The sequence below is a fragment of the Bubalus bubalis genome, chromosome 11 (genome assembly GCF_019923935.1).
Source record: "Bubalus bubalis isolate 160015118507 breed Murrah chromosome 11, NDDB_SH_1, whole genome shotgun sequence".
NCBI lineage: Eukaryota > Metazoa > Chordata > Mammalia > Artiodactyla > Bovidae > Bubalus > Bubalus bubalis.
The window spans coordinates 101,471,783-101,494,429 of NC_059167.1; the positions used below are offsets into that span (position 1 = coordinate 101,471,783).

The following is a 22,647-nucleotide window of genomic DNA, read 5'->3' on the forward strand; positions in this document are numbered from 1 at the left end:
GAAGGAATATCAGCAACCTCAGATATGCAAATGATACCACTCTAGTGGCAAAAAGTGAAGAGGAACTAAAGAACCGCTTGATGAGGGAAGAGAGTGAAAAAGCTGGCTTAAAATTCAACATTAAAAAATGAAGATCATGGCATCCTGTCTTGTCATTTCATGGCAAATAGATGGGGGGAAAGTGGAAACAGTGGCAGATGTTATTTTCTTGGGCTCCAAAATCACTGTGGATGGTGACTGCAGCCATGAAATTAAAATACACATGCTCCTTGGAAGAAAAGCTATGACCAACCTAGACAGCATATTAAAAAGCAGAGACATCACTTTGCCAACAAAGGTCCATCTAGTCAAAGCTATGGTTTTTCTAGTAGTCATATATGGATGTGAGAGTTGGACCGTAAAGAAGGCTGAGCACTGAAGAATTGATGCTTTTGAACTGTGGTGTTGGAGAGGACTCTTGAGAGTCCCGTGGACTACAGGGAGATCAAACCAGTCAATCATAAATGAAATCAACCCTGAATATTCATTGGAAGAACTGATCCGGAAGCTCCAATACTTTGGCCACCTGATGCAAAGATAGGCGAGTCATTGAAAAAGACCCTGATGCTGGGAAAGACTGAGGGCAAGAGGAGAAGGGGACGAAGGAGGATGAGATGTTGGATGGCATCACCAACTCAAAGGACATGAGTTGGAGTAAACTCCAGGAGATACTGAAGTACAGGGAAGCCTGGCATGCTGCAGTCCATGGGTCACAAAGAGTCAGACATGACTTAGCAACTGAACAACAATAACCATTTCTTACAGGTTACTGCTTCTCTGGTCCCTCTGAAGGATGTTGGTGCAGACTTAATCATAATAAAAAGGCCCAGGAAAGATTCTCAAGACTCGAGTTCTGGCTTACAGGTAGTATGGGTATGGGAATGTTCTCTTGGAATCTCCTTATAATAAATCCATCTGGGTTTCTAGCTAGAGAGTTTGGGAGAGCAGAGTGGAGAGTGTCCCAAAATCAAGAATCTATATAGAAAGATAGTAAGTCTGAAGCTTAAAGGTGATTTGATGTCTACACTGAAATGAATGTCAGAACATGTTTCAACGTAGACATGGGTTTTTCTTGCTTCATAATATAACCTCTTGTTTCTCTTCTGTTTCAAACAATATATTAGTTATCTATTGCTGCCTGACAAATTTAGCAGCTTAAATCGGCAACCATTTATTGTCTCTTGTAGGTCAGGAATCCTGGTGCAGCTTAGCTGAGTGCCTCTGGTTCAGGGACTCTCATAGGCTGCGGTCACCATGTTGGCTGGGGCCACAGTCATTTCAAGATTTGATGAGGGGAAGATCTGCTTCTAAACTCACCAAATGACTGTTATCAGGCCTCAGGTCTCCAGGCTGTCGGCCAGTAGTATCATTTCTTGCCACCAAGGCCTCTACAAAGAGCAGTTCATAGTGTAATATCTGGCATCCCTCAGAGAAGAACAAGAGAGGGTGTCCACGCTGGAAGCCACAGTCTTAGTAAACTTATCTTGAAAGTGACTTCTCATCATATCTATAGCAGTCTGTTCACTAAAAGCCTTTTACTAAATCTAGCCCACACTTAAACACAGGGATAGTTCATAAGGTGGTGAATTCTAGAAGATGAGGATCCTTACAGGTTGTGTTACATCCTCACTACCAGAAACAGTCAAAGTATTTAGATATCCTTACAGTATGCTTGCTTCAGGATAAGGAGTCATTCATTCCCTCCTGTAGATCAAAAGCAGCCCTTTGCCAAAATTTCCTTAAAAGCCTCCCACCTGCTTTCTTTATTTTGAATCTTAGTCCATCAACTCCATCTTCGTTAATGCGATTAGAAGAAGCTCTTAATCTCCAAGTCAGTCAGTCAGTTTCTCTCTCTCTCTCTCTCTCTCTCTCTCTCTCTCACACACACACACACACACACACACACACACACATTCTTTCTGACCTGTGCTTATAGCCTCTGCCTCATCTGAGCTGCCATGTAGCTAACCTTCCTCTTTTTGAACTAAACACCTCTTTGTCGTTCAAAATCAGATAGCACTTTCCCGAACTGAGTACACGCCATTCCTATGCGTACACCTGGGCTCTGTCAAAGCACTGTGTACTTACATGTTCAGCAACCTGTCTAGACTCCATATGCAGTGAGGGTGTGGATGTTTTATTCCCTTATGTTCCTAGAGACTAGCATTGCACCAAGAAAGGACAGAAATGGTATGGACATAACAGAAGCAGAAGATACTAAGAATAGGTGGCAAAAATACACAGAAGAACTATACAAAAAAGATCTTCATGACCCAGGTAACCACAATGGTGTGATCACTCACCTAGAGCCAGACATCCTGGAATGAGAAGTCAAGTGGACCTTAGGAAGCATCACTACAAACAAAGCTAGTGGAGGTGATGGAATTCCAGTTGAGCTATTTCAAATCCTAAAAGATGATGTTGTGAAAGTGCTGCACTCAATATGCGAGCAAATTTGGAAAACTCAGCAGTGGCCAAACAGGGTTGGAAAACTTCAGTTTTCATTTCAATCCCTAAGAAAGGCAATCCTTTCTTAGGGATTGCTCAGACTACCAAAGAATGCTCAGACTACCACACAATTGTACTCATCTCACACGCTAGCAAAGTAATGGTCAAAATTCTCCAAGCCAGTCTTCAACAGGACATGAACCATGAACTTCCAGATGTTCAAGCTGGATTTAGAAAAGGCAGGGGAACCAGAGATCAAATTGCCAACATCCATTCGATCATCAAAAAAGCAAGAGAGTTCCAGAAAAACATCTACATCTGCTTTATTGACCACACCAAAGCCTTTGACTGTGTGGATCACAACAAACTGTGGAAAATTCTGAAAGAGATGGGAATACCAGACCACCTTACCTGCCTCCTGAGAAATCTGTATGTAGGTCAAGAGTAACAGTTAGAACTGGACGTGGAACAACAGACTGGTTCAAAATCAGGAAAGGAGCATGTCAAGGCTGTATATTGTCACCCTGCTTATTTAACTTATATGCAGAGTACATCATGAGAAATGCCAGGCTGGATAAAGCACAAGCTGGAATCAAGATTGCCGGGAGAAATATCAATAACCTCAGATATGCAGCTGACACCACCCTTATGGCAGAAAGCGAAGAAGAACTAAAGAGCCTCTTGATGAAAGTGAAAGAGGAGAGTGAAAAAGTTGGCTTAAAACTCCCAACATTCAGAAAACTAAGATCATGGCATCCGGTCCCATCACTTCATGGCAAAAAGATGGGGAAACAATGGAGACAGTGAGAGACTTTATTTTGGATTGGTCCAAAATCATTGCAGATGTTGACTGCAGCCATGAAATTAAAAGACACTTGCTCCTTGTAAGAAAAGCTATGACCAACCTAGACAGCATATTAAAAAGCAGAGACATTGCTTTGCCAGCAAATGTCCGTCTAGTCAAAGCTATGGTTTTTCCAGTAGTCATGTATGGATGTGAGAGTTGGACTATAAAGAAAGCTGAGCACTGAAGAATTGATGCTTTAGAACTGTGGTGTTGGAGAAGACTCTTGAGAGTCCCTTGGACTGCAAGGAGATCAAACCAGTCTATCCTAAAGGAAATCAGTCCTGAATATTCATTGGAAGGACTGATGCTGAAGCTGAAACTCCAATACTTCGGCCACCTGATGCGAAGAACTGACTCATTTGAAAAGACCCTGATGCTGGGAAAGATTGAGGGCAGGAGGAGAAGGGGATGACAGAGGATGAGATGGTTGGATGGCATCACTGAGAACGTGAGTTTGAGCCAGCTCTGGGAGTTGGTGATGGACAGGGAGGCCTGGCGTGCTACAGTCCACAGGGTTGCAAAAAGTCAGACATGATTGAGCAATTGAACTGAACTGAACTGAAGAAAGGAGCAGGAGCTCAGTAAATGTTTGTTGTTTGCATGCATGTGAACTGAAATACCGTTTCAGAAGCACACGGTAGCTGGTGACAGTGGAAGGAGATGTCTTTCTGTTCTACCCCTTCTCCTGCCCAGAGGGTGCTACCCTGCTGCTTCTAATTGAGAAATAACCCTAGAAGATTAATCAACATAAAGCATCCAGACCTGCAGAAGGAGTGGAGTCCAGAAAGGGTAGCCTGTCTGGGACTCTGCTAGTTTCCTTATTAAACCCTAGATTTCCCAGTGTGTGTATGAATAGGTAGGTCTTCATCCTTTTATCTGGGGAGACATAAAAGAGACCTCTCAAGTTATGACTTCTTAAAAATAAACTTTATTGAGTAAAGAGTAACATACAGTAAAATGTACCTATTTTAAATATACAGTTAAGTGAGTTTCACATTTACAGTTTTTTCCTACAGTTATATTTATAAATGTATTTTTCTCTTAAAACTTTTTTTTAATAATAGCCATTCTGGCAGCTATGAGAATGGTATCTCGTTTCAATTTGTATTTTTGTAATAAATGGTGATATTGAGCATCTTTTCTTGTGCCTATATGTCTTCTTTGGAGAAATGTCTATTCAGGTCTTCTGCACATTTTTTGATTGGGTTTTTCGTTTTTTTGATATTGAGTCTTATAAGCTATTTAAATACTTTGGATTTTAATTCCTTGTTGTTCACATCATTTGCAAATATTTTCTCCCATTCTCTAGTTTGTCTTTTTGTTTTGTCTGTGGTTTCCATTGCCATGCAGCAGCTTTTAAGTTTAGTTGGGTTCCATTTGTTTATTTTTACTTTTATTTCTCTTGTCTTAGGAGACAGATCCAAAAAAATATTGCTACTATTTATGTCAAAGAGTGTTCTGCCTATATTATCTTCTAACTTGCTCCTCATATTAGTCCCTTTAGACATCTCAGTGCAGTTATTTATTTTTTCATGTCTTTCTCCAATAGAAGTTTCAAGCAGTCTTCTCTCTGCTCTCAGCTCCTGGAGAACTTTGACTGTACCCAATTCACTTAGTTTTGTGGTAATTCAGAGCATTTCATCACTCAGTGGAGCTTTCTACCAACCAATTTATATTTGACTGAATGTGGTTTCATGCCTTTTGATTTGGGAAAGAATATTACTCTTAGAATTTCTTCAGTGTTTGGTACTTTGTCTTTTGCAACATTTTTTTTTTTTTTTTCTTCAGTGTTTCTCTAAATTCTACTCAAGTTTATATATAAAAATACTCATTTTGAGCAGTTATAAATGTTCACACTTTAATGGTATATTTAGCTATTTACCCTAAAGACAGTTAATTTGGAGTATCTTAACATGAAGCTAGCTACATATATCTATAATCTAAATTATACTGTCTATAATTTGCTTAATTTCTAGGGTTCAACTACACGAATAGATCATGAAACAGCCAGTGTTTTGAGTTCTAGTAGCACACATTCTGCTCCTCGAAGGCTGACGAGTCATCTGGGAACCAAGGTAATAGATTATAAAGTCTTGTTGCTAGAACTCTAAGTACTTTATTAAAACATTCTTCATTCTTCTTTAAAACTTAGCTAAAGAATTCTTTTGTTTCCATCATCACAGTCTCTTAAAGAAATGACAGCCAGTTCTCTGCAAGTATCCTAAGGTCCAGCCCAGAAGTTGACTTACTCCCCCAAGCCCTCCCCTCCCATTACTTTCTGCCCCTTCACTTCCCACCCCACTGCAAGATGACCATCAGGAGTCCTCGCCAGCCTTCAGAACTCTTCTTGGGCTTTCCTTCTTTACAAAACGTTTTCTGATTTCCAGGGCCCTCTTGCCTACCCATGCAGTCTGTGTCTGCCTCCTTTGAATCAGTACATTTGGAGCACAGGGACTGTTTTTTAAACAGTATATTTTCCGTTACATCTAAATACTTCCTTGTTTTCATAGCATATTCTACATACTCTTTCTTTACTTTAGTAATGGCTCTGAGGAAAAGCATTACATGACAAATGTCGATTTAAGAAACGAATTTTAGAGTAGCAGTGATATTATTAATATAAAGCTTAATCCTTTTAGTAACTCGCAATGGTTACTGCTTAGGATCACTAGTATGCCAGTAACTGCTAAGAGTTGTACGTTTACTATCTCTGATTTCTTCAAAAACCCTTTGAATGTATTTTATTCTTGCCCCTCTTTTGAATGAGAAGACTGAAGCCAAAAAGATGGTAATTAAATTATAATTCCACCCCAATCTGTCCAACATCAATGAGTAATTTTTACTATAAAGAAAACTAATATTTAAGAGTTCTGTTACTTGAAAACTGGCAGCTTGAATACCATTTCCTTTTGGAGTGATTTATGCACGATAATATTAAGACCTTACTACATTTTTGAATGCCAGTTACTGTCCTATACATGTGTTACTTTATTTAATCCTCACAAAGAAAACCCTATTAGGTAAATTATTCCATTTTGCAACTGAGACAGCTGGACCTCAGAGAACTCAGATAACTTGGTTGTGTCACACAGCTCACTTGCAAATAGTGGAGTCAGAATTTGAAAGCCTTTTTTTTTTTTTTCCCATTAGGAAGGCAGTCCTGTACTGCCTTCCTAATAAAACTTACAAATCTAAGAGTAGTGTGTATACACATTTAGAGTACAGTTCTCAGCCTCAGCATTATTGGCTGGATAATTCCTCATTGCATTGTAGGGTGTTTAGCAGCATCCCTGGTCTTCACCCACTGAAGACCCAAAGTGTTTCCTCCTAAAGTATGATGGCCAAAAATTTCTCCAAGATATTGCCAGAAGAGTCTCAAGGTGGCTAAAGTTGCTCCTGGTTTGGAACCGCTAATTTATAGATATGATTGATAGATATAGATAAGATGTTCAACTTTTATGCAGTAGCTCTTGCTTTAAGAAACTGCTGTTGATCACAGGACAGGATGACTGGGTGCTGTTTCCTATTTCTAGTCTGCTTCTGAGTCAGTTCTTAAGTTTACAGTAAGGGAGTGATGATGCTTACCAGCTGCTTCAAAAAAAAATTGAATAAGAATAGTGACTTTGTATCCCTATATGATCAGGGCATTCTTTTTATGACAAAATACTTTTACATGTATAAGGGAGACATCATAATTTTAAGAATATTATAATCTGGTGAGGGTTAGCAATTGCTGAGAACTAGTACTTAGTAAATAGTAATTGCTAAAAAATATTTTCTCTTTATTGATTATGGTTGTAGATTTTAAAAAGTAAAATTTTTAATTGTGTAAAGAATTTTAGATAAACCACATTTCTTACTCTGTGTGTGTTGGTAGGTATGTGTGTGGTGGGTGGGGGAGATGTGAGAGAAAGAAATCAGTTGATTGTCTTTCATTATAATAACGGATTATCACCCACTGATTTAGACAATAGCAGTTTAGGTATGCAAGAACCTACTGTCTCCTTATGACTATATACTACCACTACTAATATTTACTTATAAACAAGACGGTGATGATGATTATAGCATATGGATTTTGAAATAATGCTCATTACTTCATCCTAGAAAGAGATTTTTGTTTTTGTTTCTGTTTTTGTTTGAGTTACAATTAATATCCCATTCATCACTTCATTGATGTTGGCTTTTGGCTATTAAAGTCATAATTTTGTTTCTAAACTCATTTGGCCCACAGGTGGAAATGGTGTATTCATTGTTGTCAATGCTTGGTACTCATGATAAGGATGATATGTCGCGAACTTTGCTAGCTATGTCTAGCTCCCAAGACAGCTGTATATCCATGCGACAGTCTGGATGTCTTCCTCTCCTCATCCAGCTTTTACATGGCAATGACAAAGACTCTGTGTTGTTGGGAAATTCCCGGGGCAGTAAAGAGGCTCGGGCCAGGGCCAGTGCAGCACTCCACAACATCATTCACTCACAGCCTGATGACAAGAGAGGCAGGCGTGAAATCCGAGTCCTTCATCTTTTGGAACAGATACGAGCTTACTGTGAAACCTGTTGGGAGTGGCAGGAAGCCCATGAACAAGGCATGGACCAGGACAAAAATCCAAGTATGTTCCCTATGGTGCATGTGACAAAGCAAATGTAAACGTTTTTGAAATGAAAAGTTTTTTAATTAGGATGGTGTCTTTATGAATCAGAGTGGGAAATTCATATTAGCTACCTACACTGCTCACATAGTTTAAAGCTTAATTTCCCTAGAAAAGAAATTAGCAAAGGAAAATGTTGTGTGTACTACAATGCAACCAGAAAAGAACAGAAAATCAAAGTAGACTTAAGCAGTCATAGCATAGTTGATCTAGAAAGAACTTTTACATAAGTTCCTTCAGCTGTGAGTGACCAAGCCGTTCTCTCATATTCGCACATCACTTAGTGGATGCAGAGCTGTGTTATATCCGTTATTTGATCCTTACAACAAGCTTGTGAAGTAGGAAGGGGAGAGATTATCATCTTCATTTTATAGATGAAGAGACTGAGGTTCAGAGAGGCTAAAAGACTTGCCTGTGGCTTCACAGATAGGTGGTGGGTGGTGGATCTAGGCTCAGAGGCCAGACCTCCTGACTTTCAGCTCAGTGTTCTTCCCACTGCACCACCTGTCTTCAGGCCTTGGGGCCCCAGTTGCTTGGGTGATCAGCCACCCAGCTCTTTTCTCAGGGAGAAACCCTCTCCCCCAGGAGCAGGTATCATGGGAGTTGGGACCCTTGGGGAGATAACTTACTTCATTCCTATAGGAAGAACCAAAAGCAGTAAGTATAGAAGGTAAGAGCTCCTTTCACCTGATAAGAACCCACACATAGACATACACACAACAAAGGACCATCGAATCAATATCTTGACTGGGGGAGCAGGAGAAAGACTGATGATGAGAACTTGATCTATAAAGATTTAGTAGATTTCTCTTAGGGTTAGGTATAAAGGTGAATTTATTAAAAATTAAAAATTTTTCAACAATAAGAATATAGCAGAAATGTCCTTTCTGTTTGTCCTAGGGCTAGGGAGAATTAATAAGTTGCTTTCTGAGGAAAACATCTTTCTGGATTGTTTTCTTTGGCTGTCCACAATTATGTAATGACTTGTATTGTATGCTCTTAATACCTGTTCTTAGAAAAGTTAAATAGAATAAATATTATTACTTCTGAAAAATAGATCAGTTTTTAAATTTTTATTTCAAGTAACAGTTTTGAAACTTTATGCATAATATTAAATGTGCAAGTACATTTTCATAGACACTTTCCCTTTAAATTTTTATTTACTATCTGGTGTCTATATAATAAGCTTTCGCTACTAGAGTTGCACCAGGTTTCTCTATACATTTCTATACAGCCATGTGCCTTTCAGTTGAAAATAGAGATTATAAATAGTTTTATACCAAAATGTTTTTATTATTTCAAATAACTAATATAATTTTTAAGTTATTAGTTGAATTATAGCATAAACCTACATGGGAGTTAGTCCAACAGACTTGGTCAAAGGCTGATGAGAGGTAAACATTTTTATGGAACCAAGAAAGCACTTTACCTATATTTTCCTTTCCGTGTGTGTAGTATTTATTCATCTCTTCAGCAAATACTTGTTGATTCACTAAGCTACCATGCATGAGAAGTATATCAGCAAACTGAGTATTTTTTAGGTATAATGAACGTCACTACTTTGAGAAAACAAAGCATCATGGCTTATGTCCATTTTACTTTTCAGTGCCAGCTCCTGTTGAACATCAGATCTGCCCTGCTGTCTGTGTTCTAATGAAGCTTTCGTTTGATGAAGAGCATAGACATGCCATGAATGAGCTTGGTAAGATAAAAATGTTTCTTAATGCCATAGGAGAATCCTGAAGACTTTTCGTCATTGTTGAATTAGTATATAAGGCCACTAACTTCTATTACCATCTGCTTCCTCCTTGTAGCAAGTGACTCTGGTTTCCAGAGACGACAATGTCCTAAGTGACAGAAACTGCTACCCTTTTATAACCTAACTTGGGTCTTTAAAATCTTAGCCAGAGATGGGCAAAAATAAATAAACGGGCCACTCTTGCCAATATTGTCAAGGTAGACCCTGGGTGACAGTCGGTGGGAGGGTAATTTGAATCGTTTTGAGATGTGATGATATGGAGCTTTGTAATTATTCTTGAACTCAGTCACTTCTGATGGACACAGGAAGGAATTATTATTAAGATTCTCATTTATCTTCATGGTTGTCCGTACTTTACTGGGTTTTCCTGATAAGCAGCGTGGTTGGTATCTCTGAAACTCATTAATAATGGAAAAGCATTATTCTCTAATTTATGTTAGAAAATAATTCCATTAATTTTGGAAGGATTACTCTTAGGATGTGTTCTCACATACTCTGAACCTTATAAAACCTGCCTCTGTGGCCCACATTTTTCATGTGATGGTTTCTCTTTGATTTCTAGGTTCATTTTGCACATGTGGTATTTATAAGTTGCGTCATGCTGAGCCATCTCATGTGAACCTGGATCGCTCTAGTTGTGCCACAAGCGAGAAGCAGGCACTGAGTCTGCATCTTAGTGTAGCTGTGCCCTTGCTTTTTGTGCTGTTTACGTTACCTTTCATTCCAGCCCCCACTTTGTATCCCTGCCACCCTTGCCATTTTCATTCATCATTTATCTTAAAAGTGACAAAGTCGTGAGTCTCTTAAAACACAGAGAACCTGAATGGCTGAAAATGAGTGCTGTCTCCTTCAGATCGTCATTTTGGGATGCTGTGTATACTTGGTCTCCACCTGCCCCCCAGCTGTACTTTTCTCCCCACAGGCCGTAGGCCACTTGAATCTATTTCCTTATTCCCCAGGTTCCTGTGAAATTGAGTATGCACTTGTGAGTTCTCCCCTCCTCAATACAATCCAGCACTGGTGAAATTTCAAGTTTGGGTGGGTTTTTTTTTTTTTTTTTAACACTCATAATAATGGGGAAAATATGAACAAACAGGAAAACTAATCCAGTTTTAAGCTCCCACAAATGTTTTTTCTAAATGTCCCTGTGTTCCAATGAACTGTAGACTAGGACTGACCCACATTAATCATCTGAATTTCCAAGTAAAATCTAGACTCAGTGTTTGTTCCTCTTCCTTCTTCAGGTAGGAAGGCTACCCGGGGCATTTCATCCCAGGAGCTAGGGCAGGGGCTTTCAGGTGAGGAGCAGGACGGGGCCTCTGGGGGTGTGACTGTGGGGATGTAGCCACAGGCGATTACCTTCTCACTCCTAGCCTCTGACTTTGCGTTGGAGCCAAAGAAGGAACAAGGTGTGTAGACTGTGGATAGATACAGTCAGGTAGCACAAGGGATCTGACAGCGAGGGATAGGAGGAAAGAAGTCCCAAGCAGATGAAGAAAAATTCCTAAGCCCAGTCAGCTAGGACTGTCTTTTGTAGATGCAAGAAAATTCTCCAACTGTTAGGGTCATTTAAGTTTGCAATTATTAGTGTTGCAAGTTTTAGACTATAATACCAGGAATGTACACATTTATTAATTTCCAAACATATGCATTGGTGTTTCCCAGACTAGATGATAATGATCACCAGGGGCAGTGGTCAGAACGTGTACTTCTCTGGCCCATGGTAAGCAAGCTTAGGAAAATAGAATCTCCAGAGCAGGGGACCTAGGAGTCAAATCTAGTAAGTGGCCCAGGTGATTCTTAGAATCAGGAAATTTTGTGAAACTACCAATATATAGAATATTGTTGCTGAGCCCTAGTTATTTTAGAATGAGGTATTGCATGCTAATGGTGACTATCTAAACCAAGTAAAAGAAAAGTAACATACTTTTTAAAAATTCTGTCATCTTTCTACTCTCTTGTTTTGATAAGTTTAAGGATTTTGGTAAATGTCATCTGAAGACATTGATCGTCTACTATCAATAAGGTTATGAGATACCATACACGATAATATTTGGTTCATCTGGACCACTATTCTCTAACACAGACACCAAGAAAATGTGGAAGGATGTGCTCATGACCTTTAAATTACCTTGAAACATCCTAGTATTTCTTAGGGCAGCCAGTTTTTTTCCTATCTGTCATGAATTCACATCATATTTTGTAAATCCATTTTTAAAGTGTATAGATTCTTTGCCTTACAGTTCACTGGAAGGTTTTTTTTTAACTCCTGGAAATCATAAAGGGTCTCTGTCTTCTATCTAATACGCTAAGTTTTCTTGAATGTTCTTTTTTCATTAGCACGTTCTTCATCATTGGCATTAATCATGTTGTTCTTTTTCAGAATCAAGTCCTAAGATTTTTGGTCTTCCCATACAAAAGTAGTCAAGGGCCTTCTTGGGAGGTTCTTGAGATTATTTCACATGTTACTTTGTTAGAACAGTGTCACAGATGCTGCTGTGCCAGGCAGGATTTTATGTAGGCATGGCTTTGATGGTCCGGTTTATAATCCTCAACATTTGGTGATCTGATCAGTACACAAGGCTACTGTCTTTAAGTCAACAGTGACTCCCAGGTCTGTTTCCTAGTCAAGACTCTAGTTCCTCCTCCTTTGCTGAAGGATTAAATGGTGGAATTTTCTGAAGCTCTGTACTCGGCTTTCTTCCACTCTCCCTAGGCTATATGCTCTACTACATGTCTTCCCTGACAATGTTTTTCAAACTCACATCTTAATCCACATTCTCTCTCCTGAGATTTACACACATTTTCATACTGCTCCTCCAGCATTTTCACCCAGATGATTTTTCAGACATTTCTGACTCAGTTGACAGAAACTGAGTCTGTCTCCCCCATCCCCAAAACTGTCTCTTGACCAGGGTTCCTTTTCTCAGACAGTAGCCTTCCCGTCAACCCACTTGCTGAAGCTGCTATCTTAGAAGACGTCTTGGACTCTATTCCTGTCCCCTATATCTGCTAACTGCTTTAATTCTGGTTCTCAAATGTATCTTACCCCACTGCTCTTCTTTTTATCCCCAGCACAAGCAAAGCCTCTTTCTTCACTCCTGGTCTCCCGTAGTTCATCTTACTTGGCTCCCCACTTTGTCTTACTTGGCTTCCCACTTCCAATCATAATCGTTTCTATAGCCTTAATCATAGGAATCTGTTTAGAACATACATCTAATTATTCTTTTCTCCTGCATTAGATCATTGGTGAGGTACACAAAGTCTTGTATTACCTGGCATTTTTGTAGCCCCTCCTTGTTGCTGTGGATTAATGTTTCAGGCCCAGCGGCCCTTACACGTGCTATTTTATCTGCTTGAAATGCTTCCTTATTGTTTCTTCTCTACCCCTTTTAGATGGTCATTCATCCTTTAAGTCTCAAGTTAAACCTTAGTACCTCAGCCATTTTCTGGATCCTTCCAGTCTACGTTAGGTTTACCTGTTATCATGCCCCGTGCTTCTACACAGTCATGACATTTACGTTAGTTGTTCGATGGCTGTCTGTGCTAATCTGTAAGCTCCATAAAGACATTGGTTGTTTTGTTCATTGGCTGTTTTGTTCATGGGCTGTTTATCTTTCCCATCATCATGGGTGGATGGAGGAAAATCTTCCTAAATATGGTTTGGATTTTCCTTAACCAAATTAATTTTTATTTACCTACACTCAGACTTATCTGTCATTGGTGCCAGTTATAAAGATTTACACAAATGTTCCAAGAGTTAAATCCCTGGCTTGGCATTCTTGACCCAGAATTGAACTTGGTCTGTTTGGCAAACTTGCTGATTGCTCTGCATACTGATCCTTCTAGATCATTTACAAAAATGATGAATGTACAGATCCTCTTTCAGATTAATGACCTGACAGTTTAGACCTCCAGTATCCAAGAACTACGTGTTTATATTCATCATCTCTTTTTCTGTCTTAGCTAACAGTATCTCCAGTTTCATAATGATTAATATTGATGATGATGAATATTTTGAATAACTTCCATATGCATTTTTCTTTTTCTTTTTATTCATTCCCTCACCATTTTGCTTCACCTTTTGTCCTTCTGTTTTGTGTTGTCTTTCTGCTACCCCTTCCTTTATGTCTTTTCCTCTCCCTTCATTTTTCTCCTTACCTTCCTACTGTTGACCACTGTGGGCATTGTTAAGTATATGCAGTGGTGGGAATCAAGGGGAGAGAAGATACTAAATCCTAGTATTGGTATTTGACACTTTTTGTGTATATCAAAGAAAAGTAAGAATTTAAAGAGAAAAACCATAAAAATGGTTCTATTCAGCTTAGTAATAAGTTGAACAGGTAATTCTTTTTCATAAAAAAGAAATAAGCTTTGCTTCATGCACTATTTCACTTAGAAGTTTTAGTATTCCTAATGATACTAAAAATTATTTTGGAGCTAAAAATATATTAAAGTAATTAGGCCATAGTGTGTGACAGTGAAGAATGTTTTTATAAAGTCCTAGTAATAAAGTTACCTTTTTCTGCTTACATTCAGGAGGACCTAATAGTAGAATATAGTCTTCTACTTCCTTGACAGGATACAGTGTATTGCATTAAATAGAGTATAATATTCATCTTACTCAGTAAGACAGGGGGGGGTGGAGGGTGGAGAAACTGGCAGGAAATGAAATAGTTGTCACTTGTACTTGATAAGTGTATTACACTAGTGCTTTATAACATTTTTTGTAGCTTGTAATTCTGAAGACAGAATTAAATTCATTCTTTGAGATTTTTCTCTAGTAATTTATAAACTTGGTACCCATTTGTGTTATTTTAGATTATTGACTTTTTCGTCTTGCCCTTTTTAAATTAGGGGGACTACAGGCCATTGCAGAATTATTGCAAGTGGACTGTGAAATGTATGGGCTTACTAATGACCACTACAGTATTACTTTAAGACGCTATGCAGGAATGGCTTTGACAAACTTGACTTTCGGAGATGTAGCCAACAAGGTATGTTTTATAAGATCCATTTCTTAAGATGGCTCTGGTATGAGCTTTTTTTTCATACAGACTACTTTTCACTGACTTTCTTTTTTGTGACTTTCATCATTAAACACTGACTAATAAAAACGTGTACTTTATATTCCACTGCATATCTGTACTCATTTGATGTCTAATGCCTAAACAAAGGCAAAAGATGGAACACAGACGTGAACTTATGTAATCACATTTAAAATTCTGTTCCTGGGCAGACTTCCCTGATGGTCCCGCAGTTCAGACTCCACTCTTCCACTGTAGGGAGCACAGGTTCAATCCCTGATTGGGGAACTAGGATCCCATATACCACCTAGTGAAGCTAAAAAGTAATTAAAGAAAAAAAATACTGTTCTTGGGAATGATGGCAAAAATCTGGAAATCTTGATGATTGGTGAAAGTGTCAAACACATATTAGTTCCATCCAAATAAAAGACTTTACGTTCAAACCCTTTTCTTATCATTTCTTATTATTTATTCACTTTATTTTTCCAGTTTGCCAAGAAAGGAATGAATATTGCAAAGGATTAGGAGGGTATTTGTCTTTCATTTATGTAATTGATGGTTCTAGTTCTTTTATGGGTGGCTGCAGGTTGCCTTGTTACTAACCCTGTGTAACCCTTGACTTTCCAGGCTACTCTCTGCTCTATGAAAGGCTGCATGAGAGCACTCGTGGCTCAGCTCCAGTCTGAGAGCGAGGACTTGCAGCAGGTACTCCTCAGATTCTTCGTGGTTTTCTTGGATATCAGTGGCTTAACACCCTGACTTAGGTTAATGTAAGCTGTGACTCAGTATTCAGCATCTCGTGTTTAAATTGTGGCTGCCTTAACACCAGAATAGAGGCAAAGAATTTTATTCTAGACTTCCTTTTGGCTTATATTAGCTTTAAGAAGAAATGTATTTGTTGATAGATTTCTACTCTTACTTTTGGGCTTCCCAGGTGATGCCTGTGGTAAAGAACCCACCTGCCAATGCAGGAGACGTAAGAGACACGGGTTTGATCTCTGGGTCAGGAAGATCCCCTAGAGGAGAGCATGGCAATCCATTCCAGTATTCTTGCCTGCACAGTCCCATGGACAGAGGAGCCTGGTGGGCTACAGTCTATAGGGTTGCAAAGAGTCAGACATGACTGAAACAGCTTAACACACATGCATGCACTCTTACTTTTAACATTAAGAGCAAGAAAGCAACTAGTATAAATAATTTTATAAACAAACTATTCTAAAATTGATCCATTTGCAGGTTATTGCGAGTGTTTTGAGGAATCTGTCTTGGAGAGCAGATGTAAATAGTAAAAAGACTTTGCGTGAAGTTGGAAGTGTGAAAGCATTGATGGAATGTGCTTTGGAAGTAAAAAAGGTACCTTTGAGAACATTTGGTATTACCATATGCATTTCATCTTTGGATACTTTTTCACTGCCCTCTCCCACCTCTGAGACTCACTAATTTCTGACCCTCTTAGCTTACCAATCCCAAGACTTAGACTGCTCCAAACTCTGCAAGTATTAAGGCAGACAAGACTGTACAAGGTGACCTAGTGTAAACAGGGGTGTTGCAGCTCTGTTGACATCTTGGACAGACAAGTCTTTGTTTGGGGGTACTGATCTGTGCCTTGTAGAATGTTTAGCAGCATTCCTGGCCTTTACCTACTAAATGCTGACATACCTTCCCCTCAGTCATAATAATCAGAAATGTCTCCATTTATTACCAGATGTCCCTGTAAGAGAAAAGGGACAGAATCACCCCCAGATGATTCCTTGCTGCCCAAATCCCAATCTCCCAGAGTCCCCAGATTTTAATAGTCACCTTATAGAGGTAATCAGACCCAAAGATGAAAAATCCATCAAATAATAATTTGTTTACAAAAGGAAGTAATGTCCAGATGGGATATCTACTTTAGAAACTAAGCTGATTTTTTTTTTTTTAATTGAAATTTGTGAAGAACTAAGCTAAGCTAGTCTTTTTAGCTAATCTGAGCTTCCTTTCACCCAACCAGCCCTCCTTGACCCAGAGCCTACATTTTTCTCTTCAGAATTTCCTTTTCAGTCTGGGGCTGTTTTTTTAATTTATGTATTTTTTTCTAAATTACATTGTTTTATACCTGGAAACTCCAAGAAAATCAACTGGAAAATTATTAGAAATAAGAAAAATATTCAGTTAAGTAAGTGACTATAAAGATAATGTTCAAAGGTGGTCAAGAGGTACAAACTTCCAGTTATAAGATAAATACATAATAGAATGTAATATACAATATGATAAATGTTGTTAACACTACCATATCATTATATATGAAAATTTTTAAGAGAGTAAGTCGTGAGTGCTCATCACAAGGAAAAAGTTTGCTGTTTCTTTAATTTTTGTGTATGTGTATATACATGTATATATATATATATGAGATAATAGATGTTCACTGAACTCACTGTGGTGATCATTTCATGATGTATGTAAGGTAAATCATTATGCTGTTTACCTTAAATAGTGTTACATGTCAATTATGTCTCAAAACTGGGAGAAAACAATACTGTTCAAATATACTCAGGATTTGCATAAAGATACCTTTAGAACACTACTGAATCAGCAGAACACTCACGCTCTAGAAAAAAAGGTTATGAATGGCCAGTAAGCACTTGAAAATATACTCAGCATCATTAGTCATCAGGGAAATACGGATTACAACTGTGAGATACTGTTACACGTATTATATTGGTTATAATCTTTAAAATTGACTGTGTGTTGTCAAAGATGTTAAACAGCTGAAATTCTTATGCAGTGCTGGCAGAAAAGTTAAATGGTATACAAGCATACCTCACTATTGCAGTTCGCAGATACTGCATTTTTGGTAAATTGAAAGTCTGTGGCAACCCTGCACTAAGCAAGTCTTTTAGTGCCATTTTCCCAACAGCGTTATTTTTCTGTTAAGGTATGTACATCTTTATACACAATGCTTTTGGACAGTTAACAGACTACAGTATAATGTAAATGTAACTTTATATGCACTGCGAAACCAAAAAAATGGTGTGACTTGCTTTATTGCAATATTTGCTTTATTGGAGTGGTCTGGAACCATACCTGCAATGTCTCTGAGGTCTGTCTGTCCCACTTGAGAGAACTTTTGGCAGTGTTTTCAAACTACCATTTACCTGCCATACAACCTGGCCACCCATGAGGAACAAAAACTTAAATTTACACAAAGACACACAGTTATTCACATAAAGATTATTTGTGATAGCCAAAACCTAGGAAAAAAATTCTAATGACCATCAGTGGATAAATGGGTAAATAAACTGTGGAATACTATTTGGCTATATTAAAAAAAAAAAAGAATGAACTATTGATACCTGCAATAATCTGTTATGTCAGAAATCAGAACAGTAGTTGCCTGGGTTTGGGGGTGGATTACAAGGAGTATGAGGAAATTGGAGGAGGATCAAAGTACAGTTTATTGGTCGCCTTAATACCTTACTAAAATTATACAAAAAAATTAGTGCCATGTGCACTTTAAGACTTCTTTCTAATCAACCTTGTGTATTTTCAGAAAGATTTAATGTTTTTGTATAGATTATTGGACCTTGTATTGCTATTGAATAGCTCATTGTATCGGAGAAGGCAATGGCACCCCACTCCAGTACTCTTGCCTGGAAAATCCCATGGACTGAGGAGCCTCGCGGGCTGCAGTCCATAGGGTCACTAAGAGTCGGACACAACTGAGTGACTTCACTTTCACTTTTCACTTCCATGCATTGGAGAAGGCAATGGCAACCCACTCCGGTGTTCTTGCCTGGAGAATCCCAGGGACGGGGGAGCCTGGTGGGCTGCTGTCTGTGGGGTCACACAGAGTCAGACACAACTGAAGCGACGCAGCAGCAGCAGCAGCAGCTCATTGTATTATCACTCAGGGACCTCAAAGATCTACATACAAACCAATTGCTACGTACCAAGAAAGTTAGATTAACAGACACAGCCTACTGAAAAGTGTAAAAGAGGATTTTAATAACTGTCAAGACATAGCCTGTCTTGTAAAGGAAGAATAGATCATTTCTCTGTCATAGATGAGAGAGAGATCATTAAAGATCATTTCTCCCTAAATTCATCTATAAATTTTTAATGTAAGCCCACACCAAGAAAACCAGAATTGAAAGAGACACATGTACCCCAGTGTTCATCACAGCACTGTTTATAATAGCCAGGACATGGAAGCAACCTAGATGTCTATCAGCAGACAAATGGATAAGAAAGCTGTGGTACATACACACAATGGAATGTGTGTATTTACTCAGCTATTAAAAAGAATGCATTTGAATCAATTCTAATGAGGTGGATGAAACTGGAGCCTATTATACAGAGTGAAGTAAGTCAGAAAGAAAAACACCAATACAGTATATTAACCATTAACAGTATATATACCAATACAGTATATTAACACATATATATGGAATTTAGAAAGATGGTGATGATGACTCTATATGAGAGACAGCAAAAGAGACACGGATGTAAAGAACAGACTTTTGGACTCTGTGGGAGAAGGCAAGAGTGGGATGATCTGAGAGAATGGCATTGAAACATGTATAATATCATATGTGAAACAGATCGCCAGTCCAGGTTCGATGCATAAGACAGGGTGCTCGGGGCTGGTGCACTGGGATGACCCTGAGGGATGGGATGGGGAGGGAGGTAGGAGGTTGGTTCAGAATGGGGAACACATGTACCCCCATGGCTGATTCATGTCAATGTATGGCAGAAACCACTACAATCATGTAAAGTAATTAGCCTCCAATTAAAATTAATTAAAAAAATTTTTTTTTTAATGTAAGCCCAATCTTGGAAAAACTAGCCCATCAGAAAGTTATACTATCCAGTTCTCGTTTGGTCTTGCTCTGGTTAATGGTATTAGAATTTATTTTTTCCATCTTTTTCTACATTCAGTGCAACAGCCAATATGAACATTCCTTCTCTTCTTAACTTGTCAGCTCTTCGTTCTCAACTTCATTTACTCCTCACAACCACAAGAACCAAAACTCCCTTCCATATCCCCAGGGTACTGCATTCTTTTCACCTCATTCACTGGCCCTTCTCTTCTACACAACAGTCTTTGCCTTCACCTGCACCCTGTGCTCTGGGCATTGCTGTTACTCAAAACTGTTCTCCCTTACTCTTCTCCGCTATACTTTCTCTACTGCTTATAGAGAAGGAGGCTTTTTTAATGTTTCACTTATCTGTAAGAAGCCCAATATTTTGAAAATAAAAACAAAAATGTTCATTTTCATTGCTTCTTCCAACTTCTTCAGAGAGTCTCCTGTGACAACCAAAGCCCTGAACAAGTAGTCAAGTAGTCACTCCCTTCATTTCCTAACTGGCCATATCTTCCTCAGTCCTTTCTAAATTTGCTCCTAACAAAAAAATCTAGATTTATAGCTTAACTAGGATATCACTTTTCTACCTGTACCTGTATTTTATACCTTTGATCACATACCTTACTGAATCTCCTCCCTTTGTTTTTACCACCTATACCTCCCACATCTAATCGTTTCATCTTGTCTCCTCTAACTATAAAGCTTCTTTGAAACAAAACCCTTGGCCACCTACATGTAGTCCCAAAGAGAGCAACTTCTGTTTTCCTACCTTCAACTCTCATCTCTAGGTCAGTTGTAAGTTTAGCTTACTCCTGTAAACTGTTCCCATTTTTTCTGATCTCAAGATACTTTGTCCCATTTCCTAAATCACATTATAATTAAAATTGAGCTATTGTCCTTTTCACATCTTCAGTGGTGAAAGCATTTCTTCTCTGCCTCAAGGTAAATAGTATCTATTTTATTCATTTAATATCCTGAAGAAGAGAATACAATGGCTCTTAATTGGGTTGAGCCCAAAATGTTTGCCATGACATTCAGGGCCCTCTTTTCCCTGTCTGACGTTACTTCGCACAATGTCCCAACGTGGACTTTGACTTCTTCTGTGTCTTCTTTCTGTTATTTAGTCCTCCCTTGCTTATTCCCACTTCCATGCCTTTACTCATTCTACTTCCCCTGCCTCCTCTGAATGTACATCTTTTTATCTGCAGAGGTGCTCTCCTCCAAAAATTATTTCATTTATTTGACTTAAGTTCCCATGGCAGTAGTCTTTTCATTAGAGCCCTTGGTTTTAAGTACAGTGTTACTGTCTTTTTTCCCCAAAGTAAACAGCACCTTCAAAACAAGTGTCAGTTGCTCTGTTTGTATCCTCTAGAGTACCTGTAACTGTGATAGGCACAGGGTAGGTTTCTAATGAATGTTCGTTTGTTCCCTGATTGATTTTTAGTAAGAAGACTGTTGTCAGGAGCATGGCAAGTTTTAACCAAACATCCTTAATTGTATACTCAAAGTGTTTTCTCTGGCAGTTATAATTTGACAGTTTACTATGATCCTGTACATCAGGGAGTTCTCATTTTTATAATGACTTTGTTTCTTTGAGGATTTTAAGAAATTGGAGTATTTCCAGTCTGCTTCCATTTTAATAAATTGTTATTTTTGCATCAACCACACATAAATATGGATGTGTATTTTTATACAAACAGAATATTGTACATACTTCTCTGCAACTTGCTCTTTTCATTTAATAATAGGTCTGGATATCTTTTCAAATCACCATTTAGAGGGTCTTTTCTAGTTTATATTATCCTGAAAATGTTATCTTTTCAGAATGCACATCAGTTGTTTCATTTTCTAATATAAGCTTCTGTGAGATAAGTGTGTACCATCTAACATTTCACGTTCATTGTTCAGATGAATGTGATGGTCATTGTTTTAATGTTGTGTTCTGCTTGTTTCATGGGGTATCACTGTCTTAAGTTCTGTTTGGTATTTTATGAAAGTTTTTTTAAGTGAGGCGTTCCTAATGCTTTACCAGTAAAGGATGGGTAGCCAGGGGATATTTTTAAAAAAGAGAGACAGATTTCTCTATAGAAGTAAGCATAGACATTCTAAGAGTTATAGTTAGAACTCTTGATGACATATACTCTGTCTCTTGATAGGAATCAACCCTCAAAAGTGTATTGAGTGCCTTATGGAACTTGTCAGCACACTGCACTGAGAATAAAGCTGACATATGTGCTGTGGATGGTGCGCTTGCATTTTTGGTTGGCACTCTCACTTATCGCAGCCAGACCAATACTTTAGCCATTATTGAAAGTGGAGGTGGGATATTACGGAATGTTTCCAGCTTGATAGCTACAAATGAGGACCACAGGTAAATACAGAGTTTATTGTTACTTTTAAATGAATTTGTAAGATTCATATCTTCAGAAAGACTTAACTGAGCAGTGTTTTGTGTAATTATGCAAGTTCTGACCCAAATTACACTTACGACAATGAAACTATTAATACCTGATTTATTCATTAACATTTATGCTAATAAAAGTTCATAGTATCACAAAGATGTCTAAAAATAAACCAGTGATACTTGAGAGATATAACCCATGTGTAGAATAAAAAATGAAAGCCATAAATACAACAGAGAACAAAATCCTTTCCTATATGTAGTATGGATTAAGGGAATATGAGGTTATAAAAAAAAAAAAAAAAAAAAACTGTGGTTATGATCCAGAAAGTACAATGATTCACATTTTTCTAGTGGAGCCATAACATCAGTAATCAAAATGTTTTTCAGCCAGCAGCCATTCATCCAATTTATTAGAACTGTGAAACCTAACAGAGCACCTCAGATGCAAGGCATACCTTTTCACAACTTGAGCTTTGTATTATCTCAACAAAAATACAGTATCTTTCACAGTGTATTTATTTATTTTATCCTGTATTGTTCCTGTCTCATTTCAAAAAAAAAAAACTATGGGGTACTTGTAGTAAAAGGGCTTTGTAAAGAATGTAAACATCTTTTCTGTAAGTTTTT

The 22,647-nt window shown here is 38.2% G+C and overlaps 1 protein-coding gene across 11 annotated transcripts in view; it reads left to right on the plus strand.

Moving 5' to 3' along the window:
• The window catches only part of APC (APC regulator of WNT signaling pathway), a 132,226-nt gene that overhangs the window by 101,073 nt on the left and 8,506 nt on the right, over positions 1-22,647 (plus strand). For 6 of the 11 annotated variants that reach the window (XM_025296446.3, XM_025296447.3, XM_025296448.3 and 3 more), the window contains 8 exons: positions 5,311-5,409; positions 7,569-7,947; positions 9,593-9,688; positions 10,990-11,043; positions 14,603-14,742; positions 15,400-15,477; positions 16,009-16,125; positions 21,773-21,987. In XM_025296446.3, coding sequence (XP_025152231.2) covers positions 5,311-5,409; positions 7,569-7,947; positions 9,593-9,688; positions 10,990-11,043; positions 14,603-14,742; positions 15,400-15,477; positions 16,009-16,125; positions 21,773-21,987 — 1,178 coding nt within the window. The remainder of the gene's footprint in view (positions 1-5,310; positions 5,410-7,568; positions 7,948-9,592; positions 9,689-10,989; positions 11,044-14,602; positions 14,743-15,399; positions 15,478-16,008; positions 16,126-21,772; positions 21,988-22,647) is intronic. The other 5 variants (XM_025296450.3, XM_044925513.2, XM_025296453.3 and 2 more) reach the window with 3 other exon arrangements.